The sequence below is a fragment of the Tamandua tetradactyla genome, chromosome 7 (assembly GCF_023851605.1).
Source record: "Tamandua tetradactyla isolate mTamTet1 chromosome 7, mTamTet1.pri, whole genome shotgun sequence".
In the NCBI taxonomy this organism is placed as follows: Eukaryota; Metazoa; Chordata; class Mammalia; order Pilosa; family Myrmecophagidae; genus Tamandua; species Tamandua tetradactyla.
Window position 1 is genome coordinate 69,691,871 of NC_135333.1, and position 16,345 is coordinate 69,708,215.

The 16,345-nt window shown below is 37.6% G+C and overlaps 1 protein-coding gene and 2 pseudogenes across 3 annotated transcripts in view; all 3 read right to left on the reverse strand.

The window, feature by feature from the left end:
• Positions 1–506: 506 nt before the first annotated feature.
• CD163 (CD163 molecule) overlaps positions 507–16,345 on the reverse strand; it is a 44,487-nt gene continuing 28,648 nt past the window's right edge. The window contains exons 9-18 of one of the 3 annotated variants that reach the window (XR_013179520.1): positions 15,500–15,589; positions 15,104–15,418; positions 13,541–13,861; positions 12,489–12,797; positions 11,314–11,349; positions 11,038–11,145; positions 9,802–9,897; positions 8,797–8,850; positions 1,411–1,447; positions 507–748 (exon numbers count right to left, since the gene is read on the reverse strand). Coding sequence is in view for 2 of the 3 variants with exons in the window: in XM_077169934.1 (XP_077026049.1) it covers positions 702–742; positions 9,802–9,897; positions 11,038–11,145; positions 11,314–11,349; positions 12,489–12,797; positions 13,541–13,861; positions 15,104–15,418; positions 15,500–15,589 (1,316 nt within the window). In the remaining variant the exon portion in view is untranslated. Of the gene's footprint in view, positions 749–1,410; positions 1,448–7,521; positions 7,747–8,796; positions 8,851–9,801; positions 9,898–11,037; positions 11,146–11,313; positions 11,350–12,488; positions 12,798–13,540; positions 13,862–15,103; positions 15,419–15,499; positions 15,590–16,345 lie in introns of those variants that run through there. The other 2 variants (XM_077169935.1, XM_077169934.1) reach the window with 2 other exon arrangements.
• LOC143689806 (vesicle-trafficking protein SEC22b pseudogene) lies at positions 1,459–4,009 on the reverse strand (annotated as a pseudogene).
• Positions 6,043–7,505, reverse strand: LOC143691448 (mitochondrial glutathione transporter SLC25A39-like; annotated as a pseudogene).

Sequence of the window (16,345 nt, forward strand, 5' to 3'; positions counted from 1 at the left end):
TCTTTAAATGCTATATTTCTTTATGTTAATATGTAACATGGGTAATTATTGATGGTAAAAATAAGTCCTTTCAATATAATAGCTGTATTTAGATTAAAAAGACATAATTGATGCATTCATTTCAGCTTCAGTTATATTATCCTGAGAAATGAAGAACTGGTCCATTGAGCCTGCATCCTTACCAGGTTTTGCTGTGTATTTGATGTCAGTGATTCAGAATTACAGTGACAAAAAGCAGTTAAAGAACTAATGAGAGTCATGTCTTGGAAAATTAACTATATACTATTAACAGAGCCTTCATTAGTAATTAACTATCCCTTTCTTTAAAAAAATAAAGGAAAAATAAATCAATTTTGATCTGGTTATGGAAGGAAATCATAATTTAAATGAAACAAGAAAATATATATTATATGCCAATGAAAACATTGTCAAATGAAAAGACATCATGTTGCACTTATGAAACCCTGAAATGTCAGGATGCCCATTCAGAAATTCAAAAAATCAAGAACAATGAATCTAAGACAAGCTCCTATCAGTAATATTTATTCAACCCCCTTGAAAATCTTATATAAAACATTAAGTAGCCACATTTACCAACTTCATTTTTATAAATTCAGCAGCAGTCTTTGGCATACTAGGAGACAAAGGTCTCCATGGAAACAACTGCAGTCTTGAGTGAACTAGGTGGATTCTTGCTTTTTTCAGTAGACCAGGTCTTCATCATGGTGTTTTAAAGGCCAAACTAAAACTATAAATAGAAAAATGTTATTTTCCTCTTGACACATAAGTACATGGCAGAATGCATTACATTATAGCACACACAGAGACAACGCACATATATTAAAAAGCATACTACTTTCCTGAATAGAAAACTTAAATGCAATGAATTTTGAATTTCAGTGTGCGTAGGAATTACTTCTATTCTGTAGGACTACAGTGGGACCAGAAATGCAATTGGTTCTAAGGCAGTGATTCAGCTGTAATCACTTTTTTTTTAACATTCTAGAAATATTTATTTCATTGCTAATCATCAGGTTGCAGCGTGCAACTCAACATGTGCTGCCATTCTCCACGCCAATAGAAGCACCAAATGCCATGGTACTACTACTTAGAATTTCAGCCTTTCAAAGGCTTTTGCTACCAACATCATTACTTAGGGACAAGCCTTTTGGGGACTTAAAAGCACTAATTTTCTCTAAGAAAGTAACTTAATATTTCATGCACAAAACTCCAATAACAGATTTAGGTCCAAAATGGGGATTTTTTTTTTTCTTAATTCTAGTTCTGTAAATTATCAGGAATAAAATAACCATTTCTTTTTGTCTTGTCATAAGGAAACAAAATTTTTTTTTCTCTACCATGAATAGGACAGTAGCTTTGATTATCCCTTTGAGTGAGAAAATTGCTTACCAAAGATGTCAGAGAAATAAGAATTTGGCTCCTTTTCCTGTATAAGTTAAAGAAATATTTTCATTATTTAAGAGTTACAGGTTATATTGTAGACCTTTGCAAAAATATTTAAAAGGCTTATCTCCCCATTTTAAAAAATTCAACCCCAAAAGTAAAAGGAACTCCCCATCATCCCTGAGCAAAATAGGGAAAAATCATAGGTACTTATATTAGTTAATGGAAGCCATTGTAAATGAGTTATCTATCTAGACATTCTCAGAATTTATACAAAATGACACAGGAACAAAAGTTCTCAAAGACTTTCTCAGATAAAAGTATGTAGTAGTCTGATTATTATCTCTGCAAAAACTTTAAATTTAATTCGCTATATAGCTAAACCTTTTTCATTTTGAAATTTGAAAATACCCTGGAAGATGTTTATGGGACATGATACTACTGGGCATAGGGGAATTTTTAAAATGTTAGCAAATTATGGAGGAGGAAAACAGAGGGGGAAAGCAATAGTGGGGAAAGTAACAAAGGGGCGAGACAAAGCTATAGTTGAACCTTTCTTCTCATTAAGCCACAGACCTGTGACCACACATATGCTATATTCTGTTTTATATTAATATAAATATGATGCTGAAAAATAAAATTAATAATGGCCCAACTAATGTAAGTCTTTTGCTTAAGAAGTAAATGAAAATGATTTTAGCTTCCTAATTAAGGAGTGTTATAATATAATTTCAAGGTATCTTAATATAATTCATTTAATCCTAAAATAATTGTGCAATAAGCAAAATATCATAAAAGGAAAGCAAAAGTTAACTTCCTACTGGACCGATAGACAAGATCTGTGCAGCATAGCAATTAACCTTCACATACTGGAGTTTTGTCTGAAAGGGCATCAAAAATCTAGATTATAGAAAATCACAAATGTCACCAACAAAAGGAATGTTGATTAGAGTCAAAACTTCCAATAGGGCTGCTTTCTCTAAGGAATTCAGAATGTTGCTAGTACAGGTTGGTTAAAACCAAATCTCACTGATGGCTTCATTTGAGAATGAGAATGCCCCAGTCAGTGCTATTTTTAAAATGTAAAACACTGGGAGGGAAAAAACAAAATAAAACAATTATTTACTGATCCTTAATAACATCCATGGTTTAGCACCCAGAGAAAGCCTCTGCCCCCAAAAGAAACTTTCCACATCGGATTAAGCTTCATTAAATGAGGTGTGACCTTTCATTTTCAGGACACGTCTTTTCTTGCAAGGTCTTTAGAGGCCGAAGTTCCACTTGGATTCTAATACACATCCCTGTGAGCTCAGCTTCCTGAAAACATACACATGCTGGGTTCTAAGTGATCCTTTCCAGTGACTAGATTCACTAGTTCACAGCCACCAGAATCGCAAATACACTATTAACATGATGAAAAATACAGCTACTGCTGCAAGTTTGGCATAAGTGGGACACAAGTTCAAGTACTGCGCATCCTGGCAGTATTTCTTGGACAGACTGGACAAATTGTTAGCCTTTGAATCCAATGCTGAGAGCGCATCTCTTCTCCCCGTTGTAACACTTCTTCAATATTGGCCACCACGATCCTCTGCACATCTTGCAGTTCAGTGTTGATGGAGCCTAGGTTTCTCCGAGCACGACTGTCAATGTAAAGCTTTTTGGTTTTTTGAATGTAGGTATCAAATTCAATAAAACAGTAAGGTCTACACACAGTGGGCACCTTCTTTCCATGCTGTTCATCAAACTCTGAGTGCAAATCTTCTAGGTAGGCAAAGGCCAACTTCTTAGGGAAGGCAGCTTCACACAAAACCAAGCAACACACCCCCTGATCAATAACGTAGTGAAAAGTCACGGCTCCTGCTTCCAAGGTACACCTGGTGGGGGAATGTTCACTCCGTTTTCAAAAGAGTTGCTTAGCCTGACTCCGGTACTGTTGAAGGTCTCGGCCTGACTCTTCGTTCTCCTCCTTCTCATTTTTTTGACTTTTAACTTTTTTATTGTATAGTGTAATATATATACAAAGCAAAGAAATAAAAAATCAATAGTTTTCAAAGCACTCTTCAACAAGTAGTTACAGGACAGGTCCCAGAGTTTGAGAGAGATCCTCTCATATTTTCCTTCTAGCTACACCAGAATATAGGAGGCTAGAGGGCTTAAATATTTTTTTATCACCACAATCAACTTTTTAAATTATTTTTTTGTGAAAAATAACATATATACAAAAAAAGCTATAAATTTCAAAGCACAGCACCACAATTAGTTGTAGAACATATTTCAGAGTTTGACATAGGTTACAATTTCACAATTTTAGGTTTTTACTTCTAGCTGCTCTAAAATACTGGAGACTAAAAGAGCTATCAATTTAATGATTCAGCATTCATATTCATTTGTTAAATCCTATCTCATTTTTAAGAGCAAGGTTTGAAATTACTTTTTTCTCTTTATTCTCACCAGCAATAAATAGTGTTGTTGGCTTTTAAAAATCTTTTTATTGTAGTGACATATATACAACATAATCTTTCTCATTTTAACCACTATCAAATGTACAATTCAGTAGTATTAATTATATTCACCACGTTGTACTACCATCACTAACATCCATTATCCCCAATTTTCTGTCACTTCAAACAGGAACTCTGCACGCATTAAGTAACAGCTCCTTCTTGCTTTATCCCTACCCCTGGTCTCTGGTAACCTGCTATCTACTATCTCTCTCTATGGAATCTACTAATTTTAGGTATTTCATATTAGTGAGATCATACAATATTTGCTTTGTGTGTGTGTGTCTGGCTTATTTCACTCAACATGGTATCTTCAAGGTTCATCCATATTGTAACATGTACCAGAATGTCATTCTTTTTTCATGACTGAGTAATATTCCATTGTATGTATATACTATACTTTGTTTATCCATTCATTGTTTGATGGACACTTGGGTTGCTTCCACCTTTCGGTTATGAACACTGGTGTACAAGTATCTGAGTTCCTGCTTTCACTCCTTTTGGGTATATACCAAGAAATAGGATTCCTGGGTCTTATGGTAATTCTATTTGCAACTTCCTGAGGATGCCAAACTGATTTCCACAGCAGCTATGCCATTTTACAATGCCACCAACAATGTTTAAGAGTTGCAACTTCTCCACAACCTTGACAACTCTTATTTTCTTTGTGCACGTGTTTTAAATAATAGCCATCCTAACAAGTGTGGTATTTCACTGTGGTTATTTTTTTGTTTTTATTTTCACTGTAGTTTTGATTTGCATTTTCCTGATGTTGTGGTTTTGATTTCTGTTAGTCTGATATAATACATATATATTTAGTGATATCTCGTTGTTAATTATAATCTGAATTGCCCAAATACACTGACTGGTGATTTTGAGAATTTTTTTTCCTATGTCTATTGGTCATTTGAAATTCCTTTTGTGAGAATTGTCTTTTCATATCTTTTATCAGATATCCATTGGATATCTGTCATTGTATTAATAACTGATAAGATGTATTACATATTTTAGTTACCTTTTTGCATTTTAGAGATATAGCACTTTAAATTTATATATTTTATATATTTTGTAGAGTTCCAACTTTTATCCTTTGCCTCAATCCATATTTATCATTATTTCTGTAATAAAAATAGGTACTTTGCTGTGTATGATTTTGAAATGTGTAGCAGTTCACAAAATTGTTTTTTTAACCCAGAAAATTTTATTTACTAACTTATTTCACCACCTTTTCTTTTTTACACATTTTCTTGCTTTGTTTGCTTTTTATTTCTTTTATTATACTTTCCTCATAAGAGTAAATTATAAAGTAAAAATCTGATCATTTATCATTGCTTAATCTTCCAAAGCCCACCAGCTCCCCAAAAGTCCCCCAAATTAAATGTGAACTTGATATATAGCTGAGAAAACCATTCGTTACAGGGCCTGAGCAGTCTTTCCAAATTGGATTCTCATCAGTACCCATCTCTCCATATAACTTTTTCTCTTTCTATCCATAAACTGTGAGCTCTCCCATTAAGCTATCCTGTTTTTAACACTAGTAACTTCCAAATCTGTATCCTCAGTGCTCAGGATAACTATGTGTCACCATAAATATGTTCAATATGTGTTTTTGAATGAGTGCCTTCTTACTGTTCCCCCAAAGTGTGCTTCTCTTATGCCCCCATATTTTGTTCACGCTGTGTCATGTCATGCCTTCAGTTGTCTTTCATGTTTAACTTGACCATCACATTTTCACAATCTATTCAAACTTTCTTAGGCAAATATAATTACTTCTTTGTCCTGTGCAGTCTTTACCATGGCTATACAGATGTGATTTCTGTCTCTTTCCCGACATCACTATAAACTCGTAAAAAGATTTACTCATAATTTATGTACCAAATTTCTCCTTCCTTGCATAGATTTATCATTGTTATTGCTAAACGTATATACGAATTTAGAACAAGAGCTATATTTACAAAAAACTGTTATATATTCCCAATATGTATTCATCTACATATATATATGTTTCATTTATATTTATATATATATTAGTATATGCATATATGTATGGAAATATAAGCCTATATATATTCTTTCTTTCCAGGTTTTCTCCCAAATTATATGTACTTTTGGAAGGTAAATTTTGTTTTTGTCAAATGTTTCTAAGATTCATAAATGTTTCTATATATACTTTCAAAATGGATAACTATATATTTTGCTGTCTTGTTTTTCAAATGTGATTTTTTTTAAGTTCAACTTTAGACAAGGAATTAACAGGGGTAGGATGGGGGGTGATGGAAACAGTCCCAGGATTTTTGGCTCTTGGGGGCAGGCCCAGCTTCAGTAAACACAGAGGTAAAAAAAAAAAGGCGGTGGGGGTGATTAGCAGATTTGGTCTTGAACATATGGATGGGAAAGTAATAATGCTTGGGAGTGGGGAGCAGCAGGAAGAAAGTTGCCTGAGGAGGACCAGAGGGGGCCCAAAGGGGCAAGCAGCCCCTACCCCTGGGGCTTATGGTTGGAAGGGAAGCAAAACAAGACCCCTCTACTCAGTGCTGAGGAAAAAGCATTTGGCTCAGTCTCCTCCTGACTGCTTTGCCCCATCCCTGGAAGAGATGGGGTCCTTATCCCTGGGACACTTCAAGGGCTCTGAGGCCACTCCTGATTGAGCTTCTGGAAGAAACTTTTGCCCACATCATAGGTGCTGATCACGATAGCACACGAAGGAGTGGCCTTGATGATACTTGGGAGAAAGGCTGCAAAGAGGCTCCTGCTGCTTGACTCGGCCCGGATCCTCTGTAGCAGCAGCCAGACGGAGTCAACACTTGGGGGTGTCACTTGCATGGGTTCCACTGCTCCATGCAGCCTGGCATTGTGTCCTCCCATGTCGAAGGGCAGAGTCAGGATGGCTGCCACTGTCCCTGAGATGCCACCAGCCAAAAAGCTGATGCTCAGGGATGTCTGGTCGTTTGGCCTGAGTCCACTCAGTCAGCACTTCAGCTCATAATTGAATCGGAACAGGGCTGAAAAGGGCCCATCCCACAGGGCAGTGGGACTTCAGTTCAACTACAGTGAGCTCCAGTCACCCTGAGCTACTGTACCTAGGGACATATACACAGCTCATGATATGACATATGCTAATCCTGCAGCTTTGTCGGCCTCAGCTCCAGGGGGCTGATCATGGTCACAGTGCCCAGGCAGGCCATCAGGCCAGCCACCATGGGTGCATAAAGATCAAAGGTCAGAACTTGGCCACACAGGAAAACGTTTAATTGGTTGTATGTGGTGAGGTAGACAGCAGGGACTGGCACAGTTATCACTAGGGTGGCCAGATACTCCACAGGGACTGGGGATTGCTTCACAATCTTCAAAAAGCATCCACTGTACCAGTGAAGCGGGTGGAGTCCTGAAGCCAGGTGGCACAGTGGGCACCTTTTGGGCACAGTTACAGAGGCTCCAGGACACCATTGCAGTGCAGAAGGCACTTCTGTTAGGTATAGGTGAGGCTCCAGACACTGGCCACCAACGGGTGCTGAGACACAGCATGCGTACCTTCACAGAGTCCAAGGGTGTCATGGAAAGGAAGGTGACCACAGCCCCAGTGTCTGAGGCCATCATTTGTTGGAGGGGCTAATGCCCCCTCTGTCCTGGTCATTCATCTTGTTCCAATTAGACTGAGGCTCAGAAAATGTTCAATTCAAGGTATCATCAAGGCAATGCATTCTTCCTGAAGACTGGCTGCTGGTGAGGCTTGGCTCTTCTATCACCAGGCAAAGCATATGGCATTGTCTGCTCATCTCTCTCTCCTCTTCTGGGTTTCATTACTTTCAGCTTCTTGTTCTGGAGATTCTCTCTCTCTCTCCAGATGTGATTTTAAAAAATATTTTATTTTATTCTAAAATAGATTAACTTCTTTTTCAATCAGTATACAAATTAATATTTATTAATCTTAAATTCATGTCTAAAATAGATCTCCTTGTACTTTTTTCACAAATTTCTCTCTAATTTGCTTCTTTTATAATAAAAACTCATTTTTGTTACAATTTCCTAGTACAATGTAAAATCATGTCATCATGCATTATTTTCTGCAGATTCTCATATACTATACATGTCATTTCCAAATAACGTACAAATGAGTTGATTTTCATAAATTCTATTGTCTAGGTGTAGAGGTCTTAAAACTATTATTATTCAGTGGATGGTGACAGCACCAGATACATAATCCCCTAACCTGATGGTCAACCTTGCAATATCAGTTCGTTTAAGGAAGTAGTTCTTAGATTTACTCACATTTTAGACACTACTGAATATAAGCCTTAAATACTAGGTTGATATGTGATGTGATTGTTTGTCCATATTTTGCTAGCGGTTGGTACCGAGCATTTGTTTTTTGCTGTTGTTGTTTTGTTTCTTTGTGTACTGTATGGTGGGAGTCACATTTCATTCTTTTTCCATTGAGTGGAAATTTTTGTCTGTGGTTTTTCGTTTGTTTTTTGGGGGGAAGTGCATGGGCCAGGAATCAAACCCGGGTCTCCTGCATGGCAGGTGGGAATTATTCTACTGAACTACCCCGCACCCCCTGATACTAAGCATTTTTAAGAACAATTTGATATATTTAATACATGTAGATTGTGAGACTACATTTAACTATCTTAAACTATGTCTCAAGGATGATCCTTAGAGAAACCTCCTAGATCTCAATATCAGAAGTTATTATCCACACTTCTGATGTAGAGCTTTCTTATCCTTTGGCAAGACTAGGCTACTCACCCTACCACTAAACCAAAGGCATCATGAGGACACTATAGCCAAGAACTTTAGGCAAACTATTGAGTTAAGACCAGAGGCATCCTCAGTCTCCAAAAGGAAGACTGTTTTGAATAATGATGGATAAACTTTGTACACTCACCTCACTGGGTTATAAATTCCCATTTTTCTTCTTAGTTTGACCCAAAACAGCTCCCTTTTCATTCCAAAAATAAAAAAGATTTAGACACAGAAATTAGTATAGCAGTACTCAAACCATGTGACTCATTGGGATTTTCTGAAAGGAAGAAAATCATTACTGGAAAATAAATCAGACAACACTTTAAAGTACCTCAGAAGCTCTTTGAGAATCTAAAACCTCTGTCCACTATTAGGAGGGTGGATGAGTGTGACTTAGGTGTCTTTCCCATCTCTCACATACATTTTCCTGACATAATAGCAACAAATGTTAAATCCCTTGGGTTAAAGAAGTGAGGCAGACTTCTCTCATAAGGTAAGGAACATTGAGAAGGTATCAACCCTTCATGTGGTAAGGACAATGAGTACTGGAATATTTCTTCCAACCCAGCAGAGTTACACTGTCCAGAGGCAGGACTAGTGCCTTGGTGCTAAATAGAAGTTGGAAGAAAATAAAATGAATTGTGTAATGGGAAATAAGGTTAGTCCTTGAATAACGATGTTTCTGCTGGGATAAATATATAGAAAATTTAAGTTTTTAGATTTTTTAGGATACCTATGTGAATATCAAGTTAGAGAAAGGGGATTGATGGGAAATTGGAATGAAAGAAATTGAGAAATATATGAAAAAGTAAATGGTCACTGATGATAGCCTTTTAGATTAATTTCTGTTTTAATTAAATGAGATCCAAATGAAAATATTCTGCTACATGATTCTTTGTGCCTCTGTCAGAAATAATCATAGGTCTCTTAAGCCAGAGGCTTCCCTACGTTTGCACTTTATATTCTTAGAATATTCTCTAAAAATAATTTTCAGTTTTTCTCTTCTTTTTTCCTTATATGCAACACAAACTTTCTATTATGTTTTTAGATTTCTTTCCATTGTTAAGCAAAGTAGAATACCTCAGCCTCAACTCCACCTACACTGTCTAGAGCCCTGGGCTTATGGACCCTCAAAGAACTCACAGACCTGAGGGGTTCAGCATGTCCAGATCATCTGCCTTCATGGAAGAATTCATCTGCTGGTATTGAACATTGTGGAGAGAGTTCTCTCCTCTTGAGGAAACTGACAAGAAAGTTCTAAGGTTACAGATCAGCAGGCCATAATGCAAATTTCCTTCCATTAAATGGGCTTTTCTCCAGCAGTACGGACATATCTAATCTTTATATATGTTATTGTATTGTTTCCATCCCATTCTACTACCAAAATTTTCTTTATAATGTTGCATATCCAAATGCAATAGACATGTGACTAAACCCTCCTATCATCACCATCTCACAGCACAGTTTCTTTCTCTGAGGAAGCCAGTGGGTTCTCTAGTTCACTGGAGCTTTTTCTAAAATCTCTTCTGAAGTCTGCCCTCCCCACTCTGTTCTCACTGTAGCTTAAGTCTTTTTCATCTTTCATCTCAAATATTTTAAAATGCTCTCCCTGTCAATAATGTTGCCCTTTTTCAATCCCTCAGATGTCTAGTAGATAAAGAGATCCTTCTACAAGACAGCTTATTTCTCTCTCCTACATAATACTCTTTAGTGACTATTCATTTTCTTATCATTGAATGTGAGAAGTTCATAATTTGGTCCTTCCCTTTTTTCTAGTCCAAAAAACAAAAATTGTGCCATGCTTTACATTTGTTTTACATTTCCTTAGACTGTACCTCACACAGACCTTTGAACTTCTTTACTTATAGTTTGTCTCAAAAACTCCATTGAAGGATCAACACTCCCCCTGACCTTTTAGTTAATTGCTCTCTTCTTTGTGTTGCTTTTCTTCCTTATTTGTATTAATGTGTAATACTACAATACAGTCCACTAGACTTGAAGTTCCATGAAGACAAAAAGTTTCTTAGCCACATTTGTACCTTCAGAGTCTAGCACATTGCATGACACAACAGTAAAGTTAGTGATTAGGATAGTATAGTAAGTGCAAATAAATGTTTTGGAAATAAGCATATATAGTATATTCATTCTAAACTACTGGTTCCATAATGTCCCTAGTAAATATCCAGATAGAACACAAGAATCATCAGTGCATCCAAAGCCTATTGTTCTGCCATGAAATCTTGTTTCCTCTATCCTGGAAAACTGCTCATACTTCTAAGCTTCATCTTTTTGGTCATTTTATAATTGAGTCCAACTTTTCCTTTTTATCCCAAGGACCCCCTTTCCTGTAGATAGGTTGTAGGGACCATCATTTAGCTCAGACCTGTAAACCGCTGATTCTGTCTTTGCTTCTGAATCCATAAGAAGACTGCGATGAGGAGGGCCAACAGAATAACCCCAAAGATCCCAAGTGCAACAAGGGATGAGTGACCTAGGCAAAATGAAATTTCAAATGAGGTAATAAAATCTTAGTTAAAAGAGCTAGCTCTCTCATTACCATCTCTTCCTTATATCAGATACAGGGACCCAAAGTCCCTAAACAAGAGAGATTCCAAATAATGGGGACAGCTGGTCCCATTTCATAAACCCTGTAGTATACCTGTGACATTTGATGATTCTTTGGTCACTGCAATTCCTGTAGGAGAAAAGACAGGAGGCTTAACTCTGGGAATAAGATATTGAAGGAATATTCTTATTTCCTTTTCCGAACCCTTAGTACAACAACTCCCTCTCACCTTGTGCCAATTTAAATCTGTTTGTGTACCCCCAGAAAAGCCAAACTCTTTAATCCTCATTCAATATTGTGTGTGTGTGGGGGGGAATCTTTTTGACTATTTCCATGGAAATGTGACCCACCCAATTGTGTGTGTGGTGTTAACCTTTGATTAGATGGTTTCCATGGAGATGTGACTCCACCCATTCCAGGTGGGCCTTGATTAGTTTACTGGAATCCTGTAAAAGAGGAAGCATTTGGGAGAAAGCCAGAAATGACAGAAATGGCAGAGCCTATAGAGCAGAGCTGATACAAAAGCCAACACTTGGAGAACAGAGACATGGATGTTTGGGGATATTTGGAGCCCAGCAGATGTTGCCATTAAATGTTAAGCAAGCCAGAACATGGAGAGAGCCAAGAGAAGCCAAGAGATGAAAGCCAGCCCCAGAGAAGCAAAGTGAGGAACTTCCATAGGAACAGAGGCTGAAAGCAACAGAACCCAGGAGCAAGGGACCAGCAGACGCCAGAAATGTGACTAGCCAGCAGACAGAGGTGTTCCTGAACCATCAGCTTTCTTTGAATTAAGGTATCTTTCCCTGGATGCACTAGTTTGGACATTTTTATAAGTTTAGAACTGTAAAGTGGTAATTTATTAAATTCCCCCCTTTTTTGGGGGAGGTGCATGGTCTTGGAATTGAACTCAAGCCTCCCACATGGAAGGTAGGCATTCTAACCTCTGAACTACCTGTGCACCTTAAATTCCCTTTTAAAAAGCCCTTCCATTTCGGGTACATTGCATTCTGGCAGCTTGCAAACACACATCTAAAATTAGAGTCCCTCCACATGTACTCTTCTCTGGCATCTGTAGGAGGCTATATATAGGCTTTATGCTTTTCCTTGGTGAAGACCAACACATAACAAGTGTTTGAATCATTCCTTCAGATAGAAGCACCATGATTCTATCCAGCAGCTCCCTGTGTTGATACATCTAGTTTTTATGCAATGCTCTTTGCTGCCCACACCCTTGTTGCTTCCCGAGACTCCAGGCCCCAGGTACTCACCTGAACAACTCACACCAGCATCTTCTTTGTGTCCACAATTGCTGTGTCCCCAGGGTCTGGAAGGACAATCCCATAGGGAAGACTCATTCCCTTTGCACTTCACTTCATTAAGCCATATGGGCCCAGTCCCCTGACCAAACGCTGCTTCTTTTAGTGCTTCTAAAGCTGAGCCACAGCCCAGCTGTTGACACACCACCTCAGCATCCTCCCGATCCCAGGAGTCGTCACACACTGTCCCCCAGGAACCTTCATGCCAGACCTCCACACGTCCAGAACAATTCGTGGTTCCTTCTTGAAGTCTTATCCTGTCTGTAAAATTAGACACTTAGGTTATTTCTTCATCAAAGAAGACAAAACCTTCTATGATGTTACTTGAAATCATGTTTTAAAAAATTTCTGCTTTAAAACTTTGGACAGTTAATATGCATTTTAAAACATATGTTTTTACAAAATGTACTTTTTAAGAAAGCATATGTCCTTTCAGAAAACTATGTATTTCATCCTGACAACTGGAATCATAGTAACTCAAGAAATGTCAATTGGATAAAGTTAACATTGTGCAGCACACAATATTAAGTTTTCCCAAATAGCAAATAGCCTGGGAAATTGCCAGTTAGTTAGAAATCTACTTTTAGAAGGTAGAAATCTACACTTTTAGAAGGTGTAGGTCTTCTAAATCTAGAGGATGACTGCAGAATTGGTCTTTCTGACTGCTTCTCCTTATATAAACACAGCAAGATAATATTTGAAGGAATAAGGTAGATCATTTAACAGTTAAATACTGAATCACATATTCTCTGCTCTTCATTTGTTCATGGAGAATTTCTTTGGAATAATGATCCCTGATTGTGAATCCCTGCAGGTGAAATGAAATAAAACCAACTATGCCATCCAAGTACGACAGGCACTAATGAGAACTGACCCAACTCTACTTAGTTAGATCTAAGAATTTAAGCAGGGTCAAGAATAGGAATATAAAAACTAAGGCATTTTCTCAGAAGATGTGCATGGAGCTGCAGAGTGGAATTTTCATATAGATCAATGGAGCTCACCAGCACATGTGATCCAGGTCTCCTCTGAGGGGCTGAACTGTCTCCGCGTCCATGGAGAAGACGGGCACTGCCATAGTGTGTCAGGTCCTTTCGGACACTGTACATTGTCCACCCACATGGGCCTGGACATTGTCTTGTCTGAAGATGCAGCACTGATGCTCCCTTTGTCTGCACAGCCCAACTGTCTGCACACCACCCCCACAGTGGTTGCAGACATATTACTCCTGCCAATGCTGCCCCAGGTTCCATTGTAAAAAACTTCCAGACGTCCTGCACAGGTCTTTCTGCTGCTCTCACTGATGAGTCTCAAAGACATGAACTCTGGGGTAAAACACAGTTAGTAATTTCACATCTTCTCAGGAGACTCAGAGGCCTCAGTGAGAATAATTTCAAATATAGGTATAGTATGTCGATTACAAGTAATTCTTCAGAAACTTCTAGACAATGTACTAAATTTTAGAAGTTTAGCATTTATTTTATGATTTTCTGTTCTTGGATTTTGAGTTCAGGACCTGTCTAGAATGTCATCAAAGATTCTAAGCTACCTTCCAGATATTAACCAAAGGCTGAGAGCCTTTTGGAAATGCAGTTTGTATTTTCTCCCTAAGTTCCTGTAATTTTAGCTTCAAGTGTCCTATTCTGTTTATTTATTTTTTGCAACTGTCCTTGATAGTTAAAATTGGGGGAGTAGGTACTATGGCATCTGGGTACCAAATCCAGTATTTCTGTGTATTACTTTAAAATGAAATAGCTCCTTTTCTGAACACTTCATGGTTTTGCTGAGCATGTCCTTTACTAGCTTTATGTTATTAAATAAGAATTATATCAGTATCCTTTCTGGCATACAGAGCTATTCAATTCCCTAAGTCAGTGAGTCATAATACCATTTCCCTAAATCTCTCACAAGTGATACATTTTCCTACTGCACAATAGTTTTAAAGCTTGCCACGCCTATAAAACCAGAACAGTGGATTCTTATGGTAAAGTATGTCAAGAAAGTGTCATTTGTCTTCTATGAAAAATTACTTGGGAATGGTCATTATTTTCTCTTTATTTTCTGGACAATGGTGCATTGAATGTATTTCCTCTCTTCCCTTTGGTTTGTTTGTTTGTTTTTTGCATGGGCAGGCACCGGAAATCAAAACTGTGTCTCAGGCATGGCAGGCGAGAATTCTGCTTGCTGAGCCATCATGGCCTGCCCTTCTCTTTCCTTTTAATGTATTTCTTTGTATTTACTATGATTACCCATGTAATCTTTACCAAACTTTCAGCTCCATATTTCTAAAGAATTTTTTAAAAGAATTTATAAAAGAAGTTATTAAATTCATTGTCATTTTCATGATATACAAGCCTGTTTCTAAAATCTTCTCTTTCTAATATAGTACCTTGCACAAGAGGTAGAATTAACTCATCAAATTCACACTTCTGGGATCTGTCTCCAGCAATTGTTCCCCCTGACTTGCTTTTCAAGGGGCTCACTCTGATGACTATCCCTCACTACCCTTTGCCCTATCTCAGTCTTTTCTTATGTAGCTATGCCCAGAGGGATTGTGGGGAACTTACCTGAACAGATAACTCCTGCATCTTCCTTATGTCTACAGTTATGCTGCCCCCAACCATGGGAATGACACTGCCAGATATGAAATTCTTTTCCATTGCAGTCCAGTTCATCCAGCCAAATGGGCCCTGTACCTTCTCCAAAATGAGCAGAACCAGTGGCATTAATGGCCACTCCACAGCCCAGCTGTCTGCACACCACATGGGCATCAGTCAGGTCCCAACTGTCATCACAGATGGTGCCCCAGGAGCCCTCGTGATAGATCTCAACTCTCCCAGCACAGCGACCTCCTCCATTCACCAGGCGGAGCTGACCACTACCTGAGGAAAGAAAAGAAAATATAAGTAAAATGCATTCCAAAGGACAGGGAAAAGTTTCAAAGATTATTCATGGATTCTTACCTATGCAGGCAACTGTACTTTTTTCTGGTAGGGTAGAGCTTGTTGGATCTGAAGATGAGTTGCATAGGGGTAACGTCTGTGTCTGGTTTCCTAAAACACCAAATTGTGGAGTCATATAAGATTCAGATGTTAGGAAGAAAGAAGAGAAGTCAAATGGAGTGTTATAGGGATGAACTGTGTGCATGATAGCTTTAGAGAGAGAGGTGGATGGTCCATCAGACTGGGAATGAATAAGGTACTTTAAGAAGAGCTTTGCATACTGTAAGCACTAGATAAATGTGGTCCATGAAAATTAAATTCAATATCCATCCAAAAAGACAAACAAAGGGAATATTATGGCATTCTTCTCAAGATCTCTCAAAATGAACTAATCCCCTTTACTTTTTTTAATCCAAATAATTTTACTGAAGGAGAAAACAATAAAGGAAATGTGTCCTATTACACGTAACTGTTCATTTGAATAATGGAGAAGATTATTCGTCAGTATTTCTCTTTTCCTTCATTAATGAATTATGACATGAAATAATGCATAAAATGTTACAGATCATTGTTCCAGTTTTCTAAGATGGTCGTTTGTTTCCTTAAAAGCAATAAGAAAATTAGGTAAAAAAATAACTTGATGGTGTCCACACACAGATAGTGACACTGAAGGAACATAAAAGTTCTTGAGTTAATATACTTCAGTAGTCAAAACTGAGTTGGATTAATTTCCATTTAAAAGCAAAAAGTAAATATTTAAAACCCTGTATTTTAGCAGTGGTATGTATGTAGTTTAAATCACAAATAAACTGATCCTCATTTCTTTGTTAGATTATAAAGAATGTAAATATGCATTAAAGGATGTAT